General features: G+C 52.4%; 1 protein-coding gene across 14 annotated transcripts in view; it reads left to right on the forward strand.

The window, feature by feature from the left end:
• The window catches only part of Atxn7l1 (ataxin 7 like 1), a 225,892-nt gene that overhangs the window by 179,059 nt on the left and 29,471 nt on the right, over nucleotides 1-17,362 (forward strand). For all 14 annotated transcript variants that reach the window (XR_002392992.2, XM_021253928.2, XM_004839682.3 and 11 more), the window contains 3 exons: nucleotides 11,770-12,068; nucleotides 14,570-14,652; nucleotides 15,510-15,760. Coding sequence is in view for 13 of the 14 variants with exons in the window: in XM_021253928.2 (XP_021109587.2) it covers nucleotides 11,770-12,068; nucleotides 14,570-14,652; nucleotides 15,510-15,760 (633 nt within the window). In the remaining variant the exon portion in view is untranslated. The remainder of the gene's footprint in view (nucleotides 1-11,769; nucleotides 12,069-14,569; nucleotides 14,653-15,509; nucleotides 15,761-17,362) is intronic.

A 17,362-nucleotide genomic window follows, 5' to 3' on the forward strand; every position in this document is an offset into this window, starting at 1 on the left:
TGCGTTTCACATGGCACATCTCAATTTGCATCCTTAAACATTTTCTAATAACTGAATCAGGTACCTGTTTATTATTTTATTTTATTTTTTTGGTACCAGGGATTGAACTCAGGTCCTTGCGCTTGCAGAGCAGGCGGTGGAACCACTGAGCTAAGTCTCTGGCCCTTGTTTTTAATTTTTAATGAATTAAATAAAGCCAAGCATGGTGGCTCACTTTGAAAGGCTGAGGCAGGAGGATTGCTGCAGATTCGAGGGCAGCCTGGACTACATAGTGAGTTCAAGGCCGGCCTGGACTACTAGCCTGTCTCAAAAATAAATTAATTAATTTAATTAAATACGGTGTAGCATTTCATTCCTCACTCAGCCACCGTGGCCACAAGAGCTGAGTGAACCTCTAAACCTCACAGGCCTTGACGTGCTTCTGGGGGACCCCACGGGTCCCAGCTCCTGGACTCAGAGCTGTGATCAGAAGGCCCTTTGCTCCCGCAGAGTGGAGAGGACCCTCGTTGCTCGCTCCATTGGCCCGGCTGCTGCTGGGCCCAAGGCAGGGACAGACCTGGCAGATCCAGTCGGCCGCGTGGAGAATCCCGGCCGGCCTCCCTCCCCTGGCTCCAAACAGCCCTGATCCACCCTCGGTGGCTGGAAAGCTGCCTGGGGGTCCAGGGCCTTTGCACATGTTCGGGCAGCCTCTTCCACACAACTCAGATCCCCCCTCATAGCCATGGACACAAGGCTCCTGAGGTCGGGCAATGTCTGCCCCGTAGGCAGGTTAAAAATAACGCTTCGTGAAAAGAAAGAGGATTCATCCCCTGCAGACTACCAGCCGCACCCACAGGTTGCTCAGCCTCCCCTGCTGGGGACCACCCTTGGGAGAACCAGAGGCTGAGGAGGCTGTGACTCAGGAGGGAAGTGGGTGGGTAAGGAGATTCTGTCCTCTGGTAAAGTCAGGAGAGACTCACAGAGTCCAGTGCAGTGAGGCCTGTCCACGGTCCCAGCTCCTGGAGGGGCTGAGGCAGGAGGATCTCTTGAACCCAGGAGTTTAAAGCCAGCTTGGGCAACATAGCAAGACGGTGTCTCAAAAGGGCGGGGGGGGGGGGCGGTGTTAATGGCTGCCTGACTCTTGAGTGAGAATGAGCACTTCAGCCTTTACTTACGCGTCTGTTGGGCCAGGAACCAGGCCCAGCACAGCGGCCGAGTCAACCAGTCTGCCCACAGACTCGCAGCCTGGCCCAGCGTGATGGGGGATGGGATCCTCCGCTGTGAGCACCGTGAGCGCGGGCGCAGAGGAGGTGGAGGAGGCGTGCTCTCCGGATGGCTGTTGCCTTCACTTTGGGCCTTATCAACCCGCACATGTGTGTTGAATGCTAAATACGCTCTGCTATTAAAAATGCAGGAGTTGAGACTGGTGCCCCAGAAGGAAAAGGAGCCGAAGCCCAAGCGAAATCGGCAGGCCACGCCTCCCGGGATCCGCCCCCTGCCGCCCCACGGGATGGGAAGGGTCCCCGCCCTGAGGCCAGCTCAGCTCGGCCCGGGAAGTGTGCGGGTCCCTGAGTGAGGGCCGCTGGGAGTCCTTGACTGGAAGCCTTCCCGGCCCTCTCCGGGGAAGGAAGTGATAACCCCGGGAGAGACTGGCCGCTTTTCTCTTCCTGCCTGGTGCTGGCTTGACCAGGGGCAGGACCCGAGCTGGGGCTGGAGTCCGAGGCGACACTGGGGTCATGTGCAGGCTATGGGATGCGGGCACCCGGAAGAGCCGCAGACCCTCCGGCAGAACCAGCCGCACTGGCCACCCCAGGTCCCCACAGGGCCCACATCTCGGCCCCACCCTGGGCTGCTGCCCATGGAGCAGATGTGGCCCCGGTGCTGAGCTGCTGCGGAAGCAGTGGCGGGGGTGGCTGCGCCCGAGAGGATGGGTGCAGGGTCCAGAACAGTCGAGCAAAGGGCGGGGGCGCCTGGCATCCGGAACTTCAACCCCGAGTGCTGCGCCAACCCTGGTTTCCCCTGTAAGGACAATGGACAGCTCCAGAGTAAGCGCAGGGACCTGGTGGCTGGCAGAAGGCTCAGAAAGAGAGATGGGCCTAGGCCCTGGGGGTGAGCCTCGGGCAGCTGGGAAGGCAGGAGTGCCTGATGGGGGGCCTTGAGCCACAGGCACCCGACCCCGATCTTTCGTGCTTGCGACATGTGGTGATTTTCAGGCACTTGCACACCGCCAGTCCCATGGACGCCCCAAGTCTACTTACTCTGATGAGGGGCAGAAAGCAGAGGCCCAAGAGATGAAGCGACACCCTAAATTTCGCACACAGCTGGACAGTGGCAGGGCTGGGTCCAGCTCCCTCCTCTCTGGCTCCCAGGGCTGTGACCCAGAGCACCAATCTGACAGAGACGCCCAGCCAAGCCTAGCTCTGCAGTGACCGGGTGACCTGGGCTGCCATGCCTCCATTCATCAGCTATAAGACTGGAGGGTTAAACATGGCCTTCTCTGTGCATAGCACAGGTGCCCAGCGGGGCCACTGTGACCTTGCCTTTCCTCTTCATCGTACTTTGTTTCTCCTGCCAGGAAGAGGGCCGGTGTGGGCTGCTCCTCCCCCAAAGCCTTGCTCTTCCTGAGCGTGGGGGGAAAGCCAGGTCAGGTTCTATTGTGTTAACGTGATGTCACCTCTGCCCAGAACATAAATTCTTTCATCAAACACTGATGGAGCCCTTCTGAGTGCCAGGCAGTGTTCCAGAGTGACACAGATGCTAGGGCAGGGCTCCTGTCCTCAGGTGGCGCATGGCCTGCTCAGGCCACAGAGCTGCAGAAACAAACCTTTGTCACTAGAGGTGAGAAGCATGGCAGAGTCCTGGGGAGGGACAGCAGGGACAGGTGGGGATTCCACGAGAAGACGCCACAGGAAGGCACCGAGCCAGGGAGAGACCAGAGAGTCCTGCAGGACCACAGGAAGTGAGGTGGGCAGCCCTGGAAGGCTGAACCTGGCATGCTGAGGTCAGATTGGCATCCGTGGCTGAGTGCAGAAGGGTTAGGGCAGAGTGGGACTTTTTCAGTGCTGCGGATTGAACCAAGGGTCCCATGCATGCTGGGCAGGCGCTTTGCCACCCACAGTGGACATTTTCATCAGGGCTCCGGCGAGTGGTGTGGAAAGGGGCCTTTTCCACAGCTGGTTCAGAGGGAGACTTTAGAGCAGGGCGTGGTGGCACCCTCGGGAGGCTGAGGCAGAGATCTCTGTGAGTTCAAGGCCAGCCTGAACCATATTTCCAGACCCTGTCTCAGAAAAAGAAAACAACAAAAAGTAGACGTTAGTCAGGCTGACTTGTGAGTGACTGAACCTCAGGGAATAGCCAAGCTGGATGGTGCTGTTGTGCACACAGAGTTTTTAAAAATCCAACGTGTATTTAGTTTGTGATTTCCTGAGTCTGCTGTACATTGGTGATGAAGACTAAACCCCCAGAGGTTTTCGAACAGTGCTTTGTTTACTGGGTAGAGTTGATTGTGCTGCAGTGCTACCTGCCCAGGTTTGGATTCCTATACTAAAAAGGGGAAATAGAGCAAGGGAGCCCAGGGAGAGGCTCATGCCCCCCAGAGCTGCTCCCCTCTGAAGGAAACAGCAGCAGCTGAGCTGTGATGGCAGCCAGAGCCCCTTGGCCACTTCCTCCCTTCTCAGCGTGCCCAGCCCCGCCCCTTGACGGCCCAAGGCTGGGTTGGGACCCTGAGGCCTCTGCTCAGGTGCCTGTTGCCAGCCCTACCTGGCAGGGGGTGGAGGATGCTGAGAGAGCCTGTCTCTTCCCTGAATCCCCAGCCCCATGGCCGCCCTGCAGACAGGGCAGCTTGCAGCTGAAACCGTGGGAGCAGTGACCCCTGGTGGCCGCAGAGGGGAGCGCGGCCAGTTGCTGTCCCTCCAGAATCCACTTGCTCCTGACTCCTACCTCCTCCCCGATACCATTTCTGCACTGATGTGGATCTCAGTGACCATCCACTGGAACTGGGCAGCTTGTTCTTCTCAGTTATAGAGGAAGGCACTAGGCCACAGGGGTGCCGTTGGCCCGGGGTTTGACCTTCAAGCCTCCCTGAAGCCCTGGCCTGGGCCACACCACTGCAGGCACAGCTGGTCCCAAGGCAGCCCGTGGAGAGCATATGCCCTCCTCCATGCAGACCCCACTTTCCTTCTTTACCTTCCCCTCCTCTAGCTTGCTTCACTAGGATTCTCTGGGAACGGAGGGACAGTTAGTGCCCCTCGTTCTCCTGGTGCATTTGGAGACGACCTTCCGAGCTCTGTGCCTTGGGAAGCCCTGGGTTAGACCGGAGGACACTCACAGACTGGCAGGGAGCAGGCTGGGCTCAGGCCTTCTGCTTCTCCCAGCAGCCTCCAAGTGCAGCAGAGGCCCCTGTGGGCCACAGTCCTGTGGGACTGCAGGGGACATCGGGCCAGTGTTGGGGCCTGGGTTCCCATTCACTCTTGTTGCAGAGGTGCTGTATGTTGTGAGCTTTCATCCCTAGCCCAGGCTTGGTGCCTGGGGACTGAGAAACAGATGGGATGGAGAAGCCAGGCTGAAGAGTCCTGGGCAGGCATCATCAGTCAAGAAAGACTTCCTCTTTTGCTGTTTTCCTCTTCACTGACCCCCAGCAGTGGTCCTGTTCTGTCGGCAAGTGTAGAAGCCACCTGTTCCTGCCCATCTGCTGCCACCACCCCCTCCTACCTTGTCTACCCATCCCAGGGATTCCTGTTGTGAGATGGGAAAAGGCAAAGCACACAGAAGGCTTCTGATGGTGACTGTGACTTGCACCTCAGTCATACACCCCAGGAGCATTAGGGTCAGTGAGGAGAGTAGATGGTGTGCTCTTCTCTCCCTTTTGGGTGTGTTACAGTCTTTTGAGGGTTTGCTGTGTGCCCAGCACTCTCCTAGCACTTTGCATTTATTACCCCATTTAACCTTTTCAAATATCATTATCTTCACTTTACTGATAGGGAATCAGAGGCACAGTGTGCTGTGAAAGCCTGAGATGAATCAGGCAGAACACCACATATGGGTATGTGGGCCTTGTGTTGTACACAGCTCCCCTGCCTCTTATCCTAAATTCTCCTGCAACTCCCTCTATATTCACTGTGACAAATACCTGAAATAAACTAGGGGGAAAGATTTATTTGGGTTCACGATTTGAGAGGACTCAGTCCACGGTCGGCTGGCCCTCCTCCTCTGGTGTGTGCTGAGGCAGAACATCACGGTGGAAGGGTGTGGTGGAGGATGGCTGTCCCCCTCCTGGCAGCCGGGAAGCAGAGAGAGCGAGGAAGACCTGAGAGGGAGAGGAAGGGGCCAGCTACACGATATCCCTGCCAAAGGCACTCCCTGTTTCACCAACTGGACCCCAGCTCCTAACAGCACCTTCGAATGAGAAGCAATAGGTGGGTTAACCCCTGTGAGGTGAGCGTCCACATGGTCCCCTCTAGGTGCCACCCCTGAACACTGCTGCCCTGGGGATAAAGCCCTCACTACTCATTTAAACTATAATGGACTACTTCTGCAATTCAGCACCTCGTTCATCCCCCCCACACACACACCCACACACAGCCCTAACTTGTCTGGGGAAAATCTCCCATCATTCAGTTAATTTTCTCTGTACCTATATATTTATAGTTGAACAATGAGGCCAGGCCTTCCCTGAGAAGAGGCAGCAGATACCTGCTGAGCGCCCCTCGGTTTACTCTAGGCTGGACCAAAAGACCATGCCAACCAGTCAACCAGTTTTTCTTTCTCTCTCCCTTCCTTCCTTCCTCCTTCCTTCCTTCCTTCCTTCCTTCCTTCCTGTTATTTTGGTTCCTATGTCAGGACCACTGACCCCCAATAACTGTGGTCTGACCACATCTCCCCAGTTTACCAAGGGTGTGTTACATGGACTAGAATCCAAACTGTGCAAAACTAAATAAATAAGTAATTAAAAATTAAAAATTAAAAAAAAACACAAAACTGTGCAAAGGCCCCAAGCGATCATACCCTCTGCCCTCTTCTCACCACCAGGCCTGACACTCGGCCCTGGAATAAGGCTAGATTGGCCTGCTAGATACTCTTATTTACACCCCCTGTGGTTCGATACCCATTTTCTGTTTGCTAAAGGTTTTTACAAATTGACTTTCTGAAAGTTTTCCCAGTATTTTCACACTCAGGATTTATGCGGTGCGTACCATATCTGTCATACCAGGGTGGGGCTCTGTGACTCTGTTGTTGACGCTGATTCCTAGTGATTGCCTGACAGCCAGCCTTCTAGAAGGCCCCAAGTATCTCTTTGACTAAAGAATTTAGATTACACATAAACAGTTTCCTAGGAGCAGTCCCCCTAAATGCATCTAAGAAAGCCAAATAGAATTCCTTCTCCAAGAGCATTTAAAAGAGGGTCAGTTCCTCTTTACTTTGGATGACTTAGTAGCCGTCGCTGTGTGGAAGACAAGAGGCTGCGTGAGAGCAGGCTAGTCGCACAGGCACAGGGCCTTTGTTGAAGGAAGCAGTGGAAGCAGTGAGGCAGCTGAGAAGTCTCATCAGACGCATAACCACAGCACAAATGCCATATGTCCTCCCATCCTGCCTGTCAGATCCATCTTTACCCTGCTCTGGTAAGTGGAGAAAGGCTGGCAGTAATTTCTGCAAACCTAAAGAGTTTCTGCTCCTGCTCTTACAGCATATCTGTGGATGATGGCAGAGTAAATCACGATCCCAGGAGCACGTAGCTGACACGAGGGCAGCTGGGTCTGCCGCACGTTGGTGGCTCACAGTGACACCGTCATGATTCTCCACCTCTGCTCTTTTGCAGACATCACTGGGCAGGGAGGAGAATCTGCTTGATGCCAAGAGAACCATTTTTCTTAAAGCAGAGGACCTGCCTTGGTCTAGAAAGATAAATTCAGACAGGCCAGGCACACAGGAAGAAGACATGGGCAGCCAAAGCAACACAAAAGAAACAGCAGGTAGACACCTCCCCCTGGTGCTAGGGGGTCCATGAAGACAGTGAGGAGGGAGGACCCTCCCGGGATGAGAGAGATGCAGAGATAACGTGGAGATGGGTACCCTGGAGCATAAGCCCCAGGCTGAGCCCTGCCTCAGGCTCTCCAAGAGTCCCTCTAGCCAAGTGAGCACCAGGGCCAGAGTGGGGACTCCTCTTCCTTTTTTTTTTTTCTCTGTTCTTCCCCCACCCTTCTTTTTTGGTTTTGTTTTTTTGAGGCAGGGTCTCACTGTGTGTAGTTCAGGCTGGCCTTGAACTCACTATGGAACCCAGGCTGGCCTCGAACTTCAGTGATCCTCCTGCTTCAGCCTCCCGAGTGCTGGGATTACAGCCTCTTGCCACTGTGCCAGCTCATCTTCCCTTTTTAAACACTGCTTCTCAAAGAGTGGACACTAGTAAACTGATAGGAACAGTGAATTGTGAGACCTAGGAAGCTCATAAACACAGTCCTCAAGTCTGATGGGGAAGGTGCATTGGGGGCCTTTGGCTAACCTCAGGGATCCCTGCCAGGCTTGCTTATCACCTCCACGGGACGTAGTCACTGTTCTGAGCTCCACCAGTGAGCGTCCCCTGCCAGCTCCTCGACACAGACCAAGCCAGTGGAGCGAGCACAATGGGCTGCAGGAGCGCAGTGGTCAGGAGCGCTGGCTTCTTCCAAAGAGAAAACTCCACCTGTCATTCAGGGTCCACTGCCATCTGCGGGGAGCCTTTGCCTGCCCCTGGGAAGGTGGCGGCTGAGGAAGGGAGGACATGGGGGCGGGATGGTTGGAGCTAGCGGGAGCCAGCTCCCTGATGGTGCCTCCCTGGCAGCCCGTGTGGGGCTCTCAGCAGGTCCTTCTATCCCCCCAGTCCCTGTCCTCAGAAAGGATTAAATCTCTGGGACTGGTTTTCCATGTCGTGTGGCAGGCCCCTGAGGTCATTTCCTCCTTCGTTCATGAGTTTAGGGTCTTGAGGGCTGTGGCGTGAAGAAAGTGATATGGAGAAAGGAGACTGGGTACTTACCTAGCTAGAATTGATACTGGGCGATGAGGATGGCAGCGTCAAGCAGGGATGACCCGCCATTTCCTCTGGGAATACGTTGAATTACCCCACTGTCATCAAGCTGCCTGCCTCTCTTCTCTTACCTCCCATTCTCAGTCCAAGCCAAGGGTTAGGTTACAGAGGGGAGCCCATTGCTTTCGAGGTGACAAGGGACACCAGAGAAAGAAGTGTCGGGACCTCTCCTCCAGACAGAGAGGGTCGGTTGCCCTTCTCCAGTAGGAAATAGACACCTTGGAGTTCCCACCCAGAGGAGTGAAGTCTCCAGCCTCTTCCCACCAAGGTGCAGCTGCTAACCTGGCATCGGGAGCATTTCCTCTCGCCTGGCTCCTTACCTATTCTCGTGGTCTTCAGACCTCTGGGAGCAGTCTTCGTCCAGTGTTTCCCAACACTTTCCATTCTTCAGTCCCAGAGGACTGTGCCCAGCAGGTCTTTCCTGTTTCTGATGGGCTCTGACCCCCTCCACATCATGCCTGTGGGCCTCAGAGTTCTGGGAGCCTTGGCAGTACACAAAATGGAATGGACCATGCTCGTTATGTAGTGGAAAAAATTCCAAATTAGTAGATCAGTCACAGATTTAGTTAGCCTGGCTCAAGCACTGCCACACACAGGAACAAGTGCCTCCCAGGAGATGGGTTAAGTAGCATGCTGGTCCAGACATCTGCGCCTCGCACTCCTGCACTCCTGTGGCTGCCTGTGGAGGACGTTTGGAGCTGGACGTTGACTTGGGAGGAGAAACACAGGCGGTAGTAGGAGCGATTTGTACAACCACCCTGGATTATTGTCCCAGACGGGCATCCTTCCTTGATCTACTGACGCCATGAGTACCCAACATAGAGTCAGGCCCCATGTGTACTCATCCCTCTTAGCAACAAGAGCCAGATCTGGAACTTGAAAGTCCTCTTTTCCTTCCTGAGCTGCCCTGGCTTCACACAGAGGTGTACTGAGAGAAAGCTTCTCATCTGGCTAGTGGCCCACATGTTGAAGTTTGACTTGAAGTTCTTCCTAAAGAGATTAAAATCAATAGATTAGAACAATGGTGAGAAATTAAATTAACAAAGGCTTTTTGAACAGGTTATTAAATATATATAGATACATGTTTTTGTTTTGTTTTGGTACCGGGGATTGAACTCGGGACTTTGTGCTTGCAAGGCAGGCAGCAGCACCACTGAGCTAAATCCCTGGCCCCTATAAATTCATGTGTTTGACATCAGGGTCACTGAGGTATAGTTCAGGTGGTATGACTTTTGTAACTCGTGGGGTCTTTAGTTTGTACACTTTTAAAATTCACCACACAATCATTTTTGATGTACAACTCAGTAGTGTTAAGTACATCCACATTGTTGTGCAGCCAGTCTCCAAAATTCTTTTCATCTTGCACAACTGAAATTCTATATCCATTTCCTTTCCCTTCAACCTTGGCGACCACTGTCCTACTTTCTGTCGCTATAAATTTGACTTCTCAGAACCTCATACTCGTACAAATGTAATCATAGCATTTTTGGTGTTTGTTTTTGTTTTTTGTCACTGGCGTGTTTTACTTATTATACTGTCCTCAAGATTCATCCATCCTTCCTTTCTGAGTTGTATCACATTTTGTGTATCCTGTTGATGGACATTTGGGTTGCTTCTGAACTCTGGCAGCTACTGCAAGTAGTGCTGCTATGAACATGACTATCCAAACATCTCTTCTCTGATTGCTGAAACTCACACTTTTTAAAATTGAGTTAAGGGATGAGCCTACAAGAATCCTATTCCATAATGTCTCATAGCCTCGCATCCTTTATCATTTGGAAAAAAATGAGGAATCCAGCACTGTGTTCATCTGTTTTCTGCTACTATAACAGAATACCACAACATGAGCGATTTATAAATAAAAGAAATTTATTTTGCGTGGTCTGGACCCTGGGAAGTCTAGGGTCAGGAGCCAGCACCTGGTGAAGGCTTCTTGCTGTATCACACATGGCACAGGGTGGATGGGAAGTGTGAAAGCTCAGATCTCTCTTCCTCTTGTTACAAAACCATTAATCCAGGGCTGGGGATTTAGTTTAGTGGCACTGCGGCTGCCTTGCAACTGCAAGGTCCTGAGTTTGATCCCCAGTACCAAAAAGTAAAAATTTTTTAAAAACATTAATCCCCGTCATGGGGGGCCCACCCTTGTGGCCTGATCTAACCCTAATTACCTCCTCTTGACCCCACCTCCACATACCATCAACATATGAATTAGTGGATTAAGATTCCAACACTGGAACTTCCAGGATACATTCAACCATCACAAGCACTAATTTCACCAGGGAGCATTGTAAGCTTCTACTCTTACTTGCTCTTCAAAACCTACTGGTAGTGACCTTCAGCTAGCCCTGCTTAGAGAATCACAAAATAGACAGTAGCAACAGGTCAGCTCTGCCCCGGTGACTGAGACACTGGTCATGGGCAGAACTTGCAGTGACATTGTGGGCTGCTAAAAACCACCATCCCACTTCCTCTCGCAGGGACCCTTCCCCAGGCCAAGAAGGGATGCAGCCCACAGGGAGAGACTGTCACATCCAGCCACACTCTGTCCCTCTCCTGTGTGCCCTTCTCACTGGCAAAAATCTCCACCTAACATCTGTGATCCTGTTTCACAGTCAGGAGAGGGGCAGAGGCTGAGGAGTTGCTAAAATAATCTCCTGAGCAAGTTGATCACTTCTTAGAAAAGGGGGAGCTAGCTGGCCCGTGGATGGATGAGATTCCCCCCACCCAGCCCCAAACAGCGTCCCTTTGCATGCCCTTTTATTGTCGCTTGTGAAATCCATATTCTCCATCATCTGGCATTCAGATAGCTAGGTCAGCTCTGCTTTCAGCTCAAAGGTGGTTGGGGTTAGCGTTCTACTCTCCTGTCAGGAGGAAAGGGAATCTGGTTCAGGGACCAAAGCAGATCTTATTCATCTCATCTCTTAAGACCCCCAAGACGGAGTCCTCCACAGCGCCCAGACACAGGTCCCCAGGCATTGAAGAGCTGCAGAAATCAAATCACATCCATCACAGGAGGATAGCGGGGAAGCAGGGCGAAGGTGATGGATTCTGAAGAGTGAATGTACACCTTTGTGCTTCTGCCTTCTTAAAATTCATCCTCTCACCTGCCAGCCTGGAGAATTGCCTATTTACATAACTAGCTGCCTAAAATGGAATATTGGATAATGGTACATGGCGGCTCCCTCCATGTGAGCCCGTCCCTGGGATCTGAGAGCGATCCAGAAGCCCTCCGACGCTGGCCTGCAGCCATGCCTGTGCATGGTGTCATCTGTCAGCCCTCCAGAGCCAAGCAGATGTCAGGCCTGAGCGGCCCCCGGGTGGGGGGGGGGGCTCTAGCAGGGGGCGGGGGCCTGATTCAGCGGTGGCACTGTCAGCAGGGGACAGGCAATATCTCTTCCCGGGCTTCACGGTGGGGGCCTTGTTCTACCCAAGGGGCTGCGTTGGAGGCGACACACAGAGGGCCTGTGGACGGGGGGGTCACAGATCCATGGGGTGTGCCCTGCCCACGGGAGGTGATCTGTCCACTCTGGCGCCATCCCAGGCACTGAGCCCCTGTGGGTCCTTTCCAGGGCACCAATCTCTCCCATCAAAACCAGAATCACGCTGCTCACTTACAGGAGGAGCATAAATAAGTGAACAGGAAGTGTTCTGATAATGACAGGCGGACGTAGCTCCTCAGCAGACCAGATGTATCAGAGAAGGCAATTGTGTGTGTTTGTTCATTTATTTTTCAGCATTCCGGTTCCTGTAGTCAGTTTAGAGAAAATCCCTAACCTAGTGAAGGCAGACGGTACCAATGTCAAAATGAACTCTACAACCACTACTACAGTCACCTCTTCCTCTTCCACCTCCTCCTCCTCCACCACCGCCGCCGGCTCCACCCCACCTTTAATTAAGCCCTTCCTGATGTCCAAGTCAGTGCCGCCTTCACCAGAGAAGATCCTAAATGGCAAAGGAATTCTGTCGGCCACCATAGACAAGAAGCACCAAAATGGCACCAAAAACAGCAACAAGCCTTACCGGAGACTTTCAGGTATGTGTCAGTGTCATTAGAGTCTGGCTCATGATAAGGCTAAAGTTGAGTCCGATCTGTAACCAAGGAGTGACATGTTCATATAATTAAGCTTTACCTGCAAGTGGAACCACCACCCAAAAGCACAGGGGAGAACTGCATCTCTTGGTCCCCAGAGCTTGCAAGCGGTGGCCTCGTGAGGCCGCACCATGCTGACACGTGACCACCCTTGGCTCCCAAGGATGAATCACTGCTGTGGAGGCGACAGTCCAGAGGGCTCAGGGCATGCAGCATGCTACACAGGGGAAGTACCTCTGCCCCCGGGCCTTTGGGTTTCCAGGGAGCTTCCAAGGTTGGGATACAATTGCCCGTTCCTCGTGAGGAAGCTGGAATTCCCAACTGGGAAGGCCCAGGTCAGCGCAGCAGGAGGGGAGTCGGGAGTTCTCCCTGGGCCTTACTACTCGGCTGTCTGAACCCGGCCACTCTTCAAGGTGACAGCTTCCTTGCTAGAGGCCCCAAGTGGATGATGTTTGCTTTGGATCTGTTGTAGAACTAAACCTGGCAGCCGCTCTCTCCAAATGAGCGGGAAAAGCTATGAACTTCCAAGCTTCTCCACTGTGGGCATAGCTAGTGGTAGCCAGAAAAATTAAAATACAGGGAAAGCCACCTCCTAAGAGAGAGGCTGTCTTCTGCCGTGAGTGTGTTTTTAAGTACCCAAGGAAGTGTGGGTAATTTTTAGTTTCTACTTCATGTTTACCTGTGTTTCTGGTTTTTCTAACTTATATCTTATAGCCCTTGAAAAAATGATGTCTTAAAAGTAGCTCAGGCCCAAAGCATTCAGTGAAACAGGTGCTGTGCCCAGCACATCCCTCCTTTGTACCCTTCACCCTCTCTGAGCGTGCTGGACCAAGCCCCAACTCCCAGCTCTTCCCGAGCAGAAAATGCAGTCTCACTCTGCAGACGTGGGTGGTGATATCCCTGGAAGAAAAAAAACATAGGCCTGGCCACAGTGTCTAGGGGCTGTCCATTCCTTGTCGCAGCAGAAGCCTGACCACAGCTCCCAGCCTGTGCCCCAGTCTGAAGTTGTCTGGGCATTGGGGGCAGGTTGTTGCTCTTTGCACTCTGTTGCTTGTCTTATCTCACTGGGTCTTCTGCTTGTTTCTCCTTCCCTCTCACATTTGGCAACCAGCTCCTGGCCCCAGCCAGTAACCCACTGCGCTCTGGGCCAGCATGAGGTACGCATGGTGTCCTGGGCCCAGACCTGAGGGAAAGCCCCTAGCAGGGAGCCAGAACCTGGCATCTGAGCACTGGAGTCATGCTGGGCGCAGGGCTCCAAGGAAACAGGAGCTCCCAGGCTTGCAGCTTTTCTCCAAAAAAAGGCAGAAATAGAAAGGAGGAGGGATGCATTTTGATAGCCTCAGATGTAAGGATGGCTTCCAGCAGACATTGCGCTGGGCTGCTGCCACCTTCTCCTAAGCCCAGCCCCCCCCCCGAAACCAGAACACTCTCACCAAGTGCACTCACAGGCAGTTTGTGGCTCAGTGGCCTCTCTTGAGTTTGCAGCCATCGAGGCCCTCAGGACAACCAAAGGCTCTGTAGCTTCTCCTGCCAGGAGCCCCTGCCATGCTGTGGGGTCCCTGCTCTGCGGAAACAGCAAAGGTACCCCAAAGCCTAAAGGGACCTCACAAGATTGCCTTGTGTCCTCACATTTTCCAGGCATGGTGAGCCTTTTTGGTCATCTCAGAAGGGGTGAAGGAGCCACATGGGGTGTAAAAAGAACAAGTTCCTTAGACGTGATCTCCACACGGGCCATCAACAGGAGGGAGGACCTGGAGAGCCCAGACTCCCTACACAGCCACCTGCCTCCACGGGAAAGTGGGTCCTGCCTCATTCCCGATGGCGCTTCAGGGCCGGGGCTGGGGCAGAGCACAGGGCCAGCCATGCAAGGCTCACGGCAGACTTTTCCCTTCCCTGCCTGGGACAGTGCTGGCAAGTTCCTGAACCAGGTACCCACCCTGCAGGTCTGAGAAGCCTCTGCCGAGGGCTGCAAGGACAGCATCAAACCCAGAGAGGAGGTCACACTGACGCGTCAAGGAGCAATCTATCACTGAAATGGCCATGGGGGTGGGGGCTTTCGGGACAGCCTGAGGAGAAGGGGCCCTCAGTATCAGATGGCTGTCCCTGGTCTGCAGCCATTGTGCCCAAAGTGCTGAGAAACAGTGGGACCAATTCACGTAAGCCCAACTGTCTCCAGCAGCACAGCACCCTCCTTCTGAGGCCTGCTCCTGCCCTGTCCCCTGCACCTGATGCTGGACTTACAAACTCTGGGTTCAGGGAGGACCACTATTTTCCCCTGAGCAGTTCTTGAAGCATTTTAGCAGCTGGTTTAAAAAAAAAAGATTGCCTGACAATGTCTCACTTGTTGGTGCAAATGTGCATTTAAAAAAAAAAAATGTAGTCTTAATGCCAAATCCTATTTAGTCTCCTTTTTTCTTATATTTTTTGTTTGTTTCTTAAACCAGAGAGAGAATTTGACCCAAATAAACACTGTGGAGTATTGGATCCCGAGACAAAGAAACCTTGCACAAGATCCCTCACCTGCAAGGTATTTCTCTTTCCATAAAAAATACTTCCTCCTCTCGCTGGGGCCTTTGTCGACGTGTTTGCATGCCACTCTCTGCACACGGCAGGGTGTGGAACCTCGACATGACCTCCAGCTGTTCTTTGTAAGGGAAATGCTTTCTTCTGGTCCACGGTAGCAGAGTGCCTGCCTCAAGCTGGCTGGCTTTTTAAGGAGAAAAAAAAAAAAAAAACTAGGCTTCCCCTGTTACTTGGGAGGCCAGACAGTAAATTGTATTTATAGGCACTCACAGGCGGTTCTAAAGCCTGCCACATTTTAATGTATGCAGGAGCGGCGGTGGCGCGGCGCGGCAGCAGCGTCCTGAAAGGCAGCCCTGGAGGGGAGGATGCAAAACCGCGCCCCTGATCCAGCCGCGCACGGGTGGCCAGGGCAACCTGGGCCCAGGGCAGCTGCCAGCCTGTAGCCCAGAGCCCCCTGTTTCCTCCTGAGCTGCTGGTGCACCTGGGGACCGAGGCTGTGGCCGCCTGGTGGTTCTATCTGTCTGGCCTGACTCCACCTCCCACCTGCACCCGGATTAACTCTCACATCCCCTCGAGGTCGCCTCTCACCAGAGGTTTTCGTGGGTTTGCGCTGAAGCTTGGGCATCTCAGGCGATTTTTTTTGGAGGAAGCTTTGGCTTCTTCACAGCAGGAGTCTAGGGCCTGGTTGCATTCGTGTGGTCTCTGCTTCTTCCCAGCCACAGAACAGGAGCTGTTGCCTTGAAGTTGACTTTTCAAGCACCTCTAAATGCCTATGGTTGCTATTTCTGAAATGCAGGGCATAGGGAAGCAGGTTTATGTGCTGATCAAAGAGGCTGTGCTTCTCATCTCTCTTCTCCTTAGACACACTCACTAAGCCATCGGAGGGCAGTCCCAGGCCGGAGAAAGCAATTCGACCTCCTCCTGGCGGAACACAAAGCCAAGTCCAGAGAGAAAGAAGTCAAAGAGCATCTCCTGACTTCCACAAGGGAAATACTTCCAAGCCAACCCGGGCCGGTGCAGGACTCACTGCCAGGATCTTCAGGGAGCTCTGGGCCAGAACCGAAAGTCACATCCCCTGCAAAATCCAGGCCACCTAACTCTGTAGTACCCAGGTAAGGCCCGCGTTGGCTGCAGAAGCCCTGAGCCCTTGGCTGAGGGACTTTATCTTGCTGGGTGTGGGGTGGTCTGATCATGCATTAAATGGAAACCCTAAGGGTACTACCGCTCATGGCACTTGTGAAATCTAAATGAGGTGCTGTGCATGAGGGACTCAGCCCAGGGTCTGCCACTCCATGTTCAGCAAACTTTACTGCTGTCATCATCCTCGTTGTCGTAGCATCAGCCTTCATACCAGGCCTGTCTCAGACAGTGAGTGTTTTTATGAGACGAGAGTGACCTGGAAGTAAAAAGCCTGGAAGGGTGACACATCAGCCACCAGACAACTTCCCAGCTGCCTGGGGTTTTGCATTAGTTGAAGATTCCTGGAGCAGCAAGGGAAGCCTGGGTAGACAAGTAGTCCGCATGCCTTGAAAGCTCACTGGACTGTACCAGCCTGTTTGCCACTGTATTTTGTGATTGATCTTCCAACACTGTCCTGTAATCAGGACCAAGTGTAGTTGGCATAGTTGAGTCTGTGTGTTCTTACGTTTCTATCCCAAGAAAGAACAGAAAACACTTGAATTAAGAACAATTTAAAATACACGCAAGTCTTGATCGGCAGTGGACCCATTTCCAGGTAATAGGACAGGGAACTATATTCATTCAGTAGTACTTACCAAGGTACTCAGTGAGGTGTTTTGGGGCAGGGGTAGAGAGAGAAATGACACTAGATCTTGTTTTTCAAAAATTTAGAGTTTAAAAAATGAGATAAGGTGCAAGTATCCATGTTTTTGCACAAAAAGGAAACAATAATACTCCATACAGATACTGCCATTGTCTGATAAGACTTTCTCATGCATACACTGTTCTCAAAGGGTAATTGTCCAATAAGTAAAAAGCCTTTGAGAGAACCTTGTTTGTGAAGAAGAGCAGGAAGTTGAGTTTTAAAGCAAAAATAAATATTTGATGGCAGTTGTTCCTGGCCTGCCAGCTTCTCACCCTCGTGCACTTTGCACTTTGGCACAAGCCTGACCAGGTCTGGCTGCACAGTTCCTCTGTGGTGACAGCCGAGCCCATAATCCTTGCAAGGGACACAGTCAAGGGAGCTGGCACCTCTGCTTTTCCATCATCACAACCCTTGCATCGCTGCCATCCCTCACAGTGCAGCACCATCGACATGGCCAGGTGTGGGTTAAGGGTGTCACCCTTGGGTAGGACTGAAGGAATCATTCTGTTCCTGACCTCTGGGAGGGGCTTCAGTTTTACATGCAGTAGCCCTCCATCATCCAAGACCCCCAGTGGAGGCCTGAAATGCAGCATGTACCAAGCTCTGTAGATACTATTTTTCCTATACATACATCCTCAGAATAAAATTTATAAAGTAGGCATGGTAACTGGTAATAAAATTGAATAAAATAAAATAGAACAATTATAGGAATACATTATAATAAAATTGCTACCATTGTACTCTTGTGCTCTGGGGCTATGATTAAATAAAATAAGGGTTCTTTGAACACAAACACTACAATACTGTGATAGTTGATCTAATAACCAAAACCGCTAACTGACTAACAGGGGTGTAGCATTTGAGTGTGGCTATACCAGACAAAGGGATG

This window comes from Heterocephalus glaber, unplaced genomic scaffold (assembly GCF_053883595.1).
Source record: "Heterocephalus glaber isolate CG9 unplaced genomic scaffold, H.glaber_assembly_v1.0 deba00000676, whole genome shotgun sequence".
In the NCBI taxonomy this organism is placed as follows: domain Eukaryota; kingdom Metazoa; phylum Chordata; class Mammalia; order Rodentia; family Bathyergidae; genus Heterocephalus; species Heterocephalus glaber.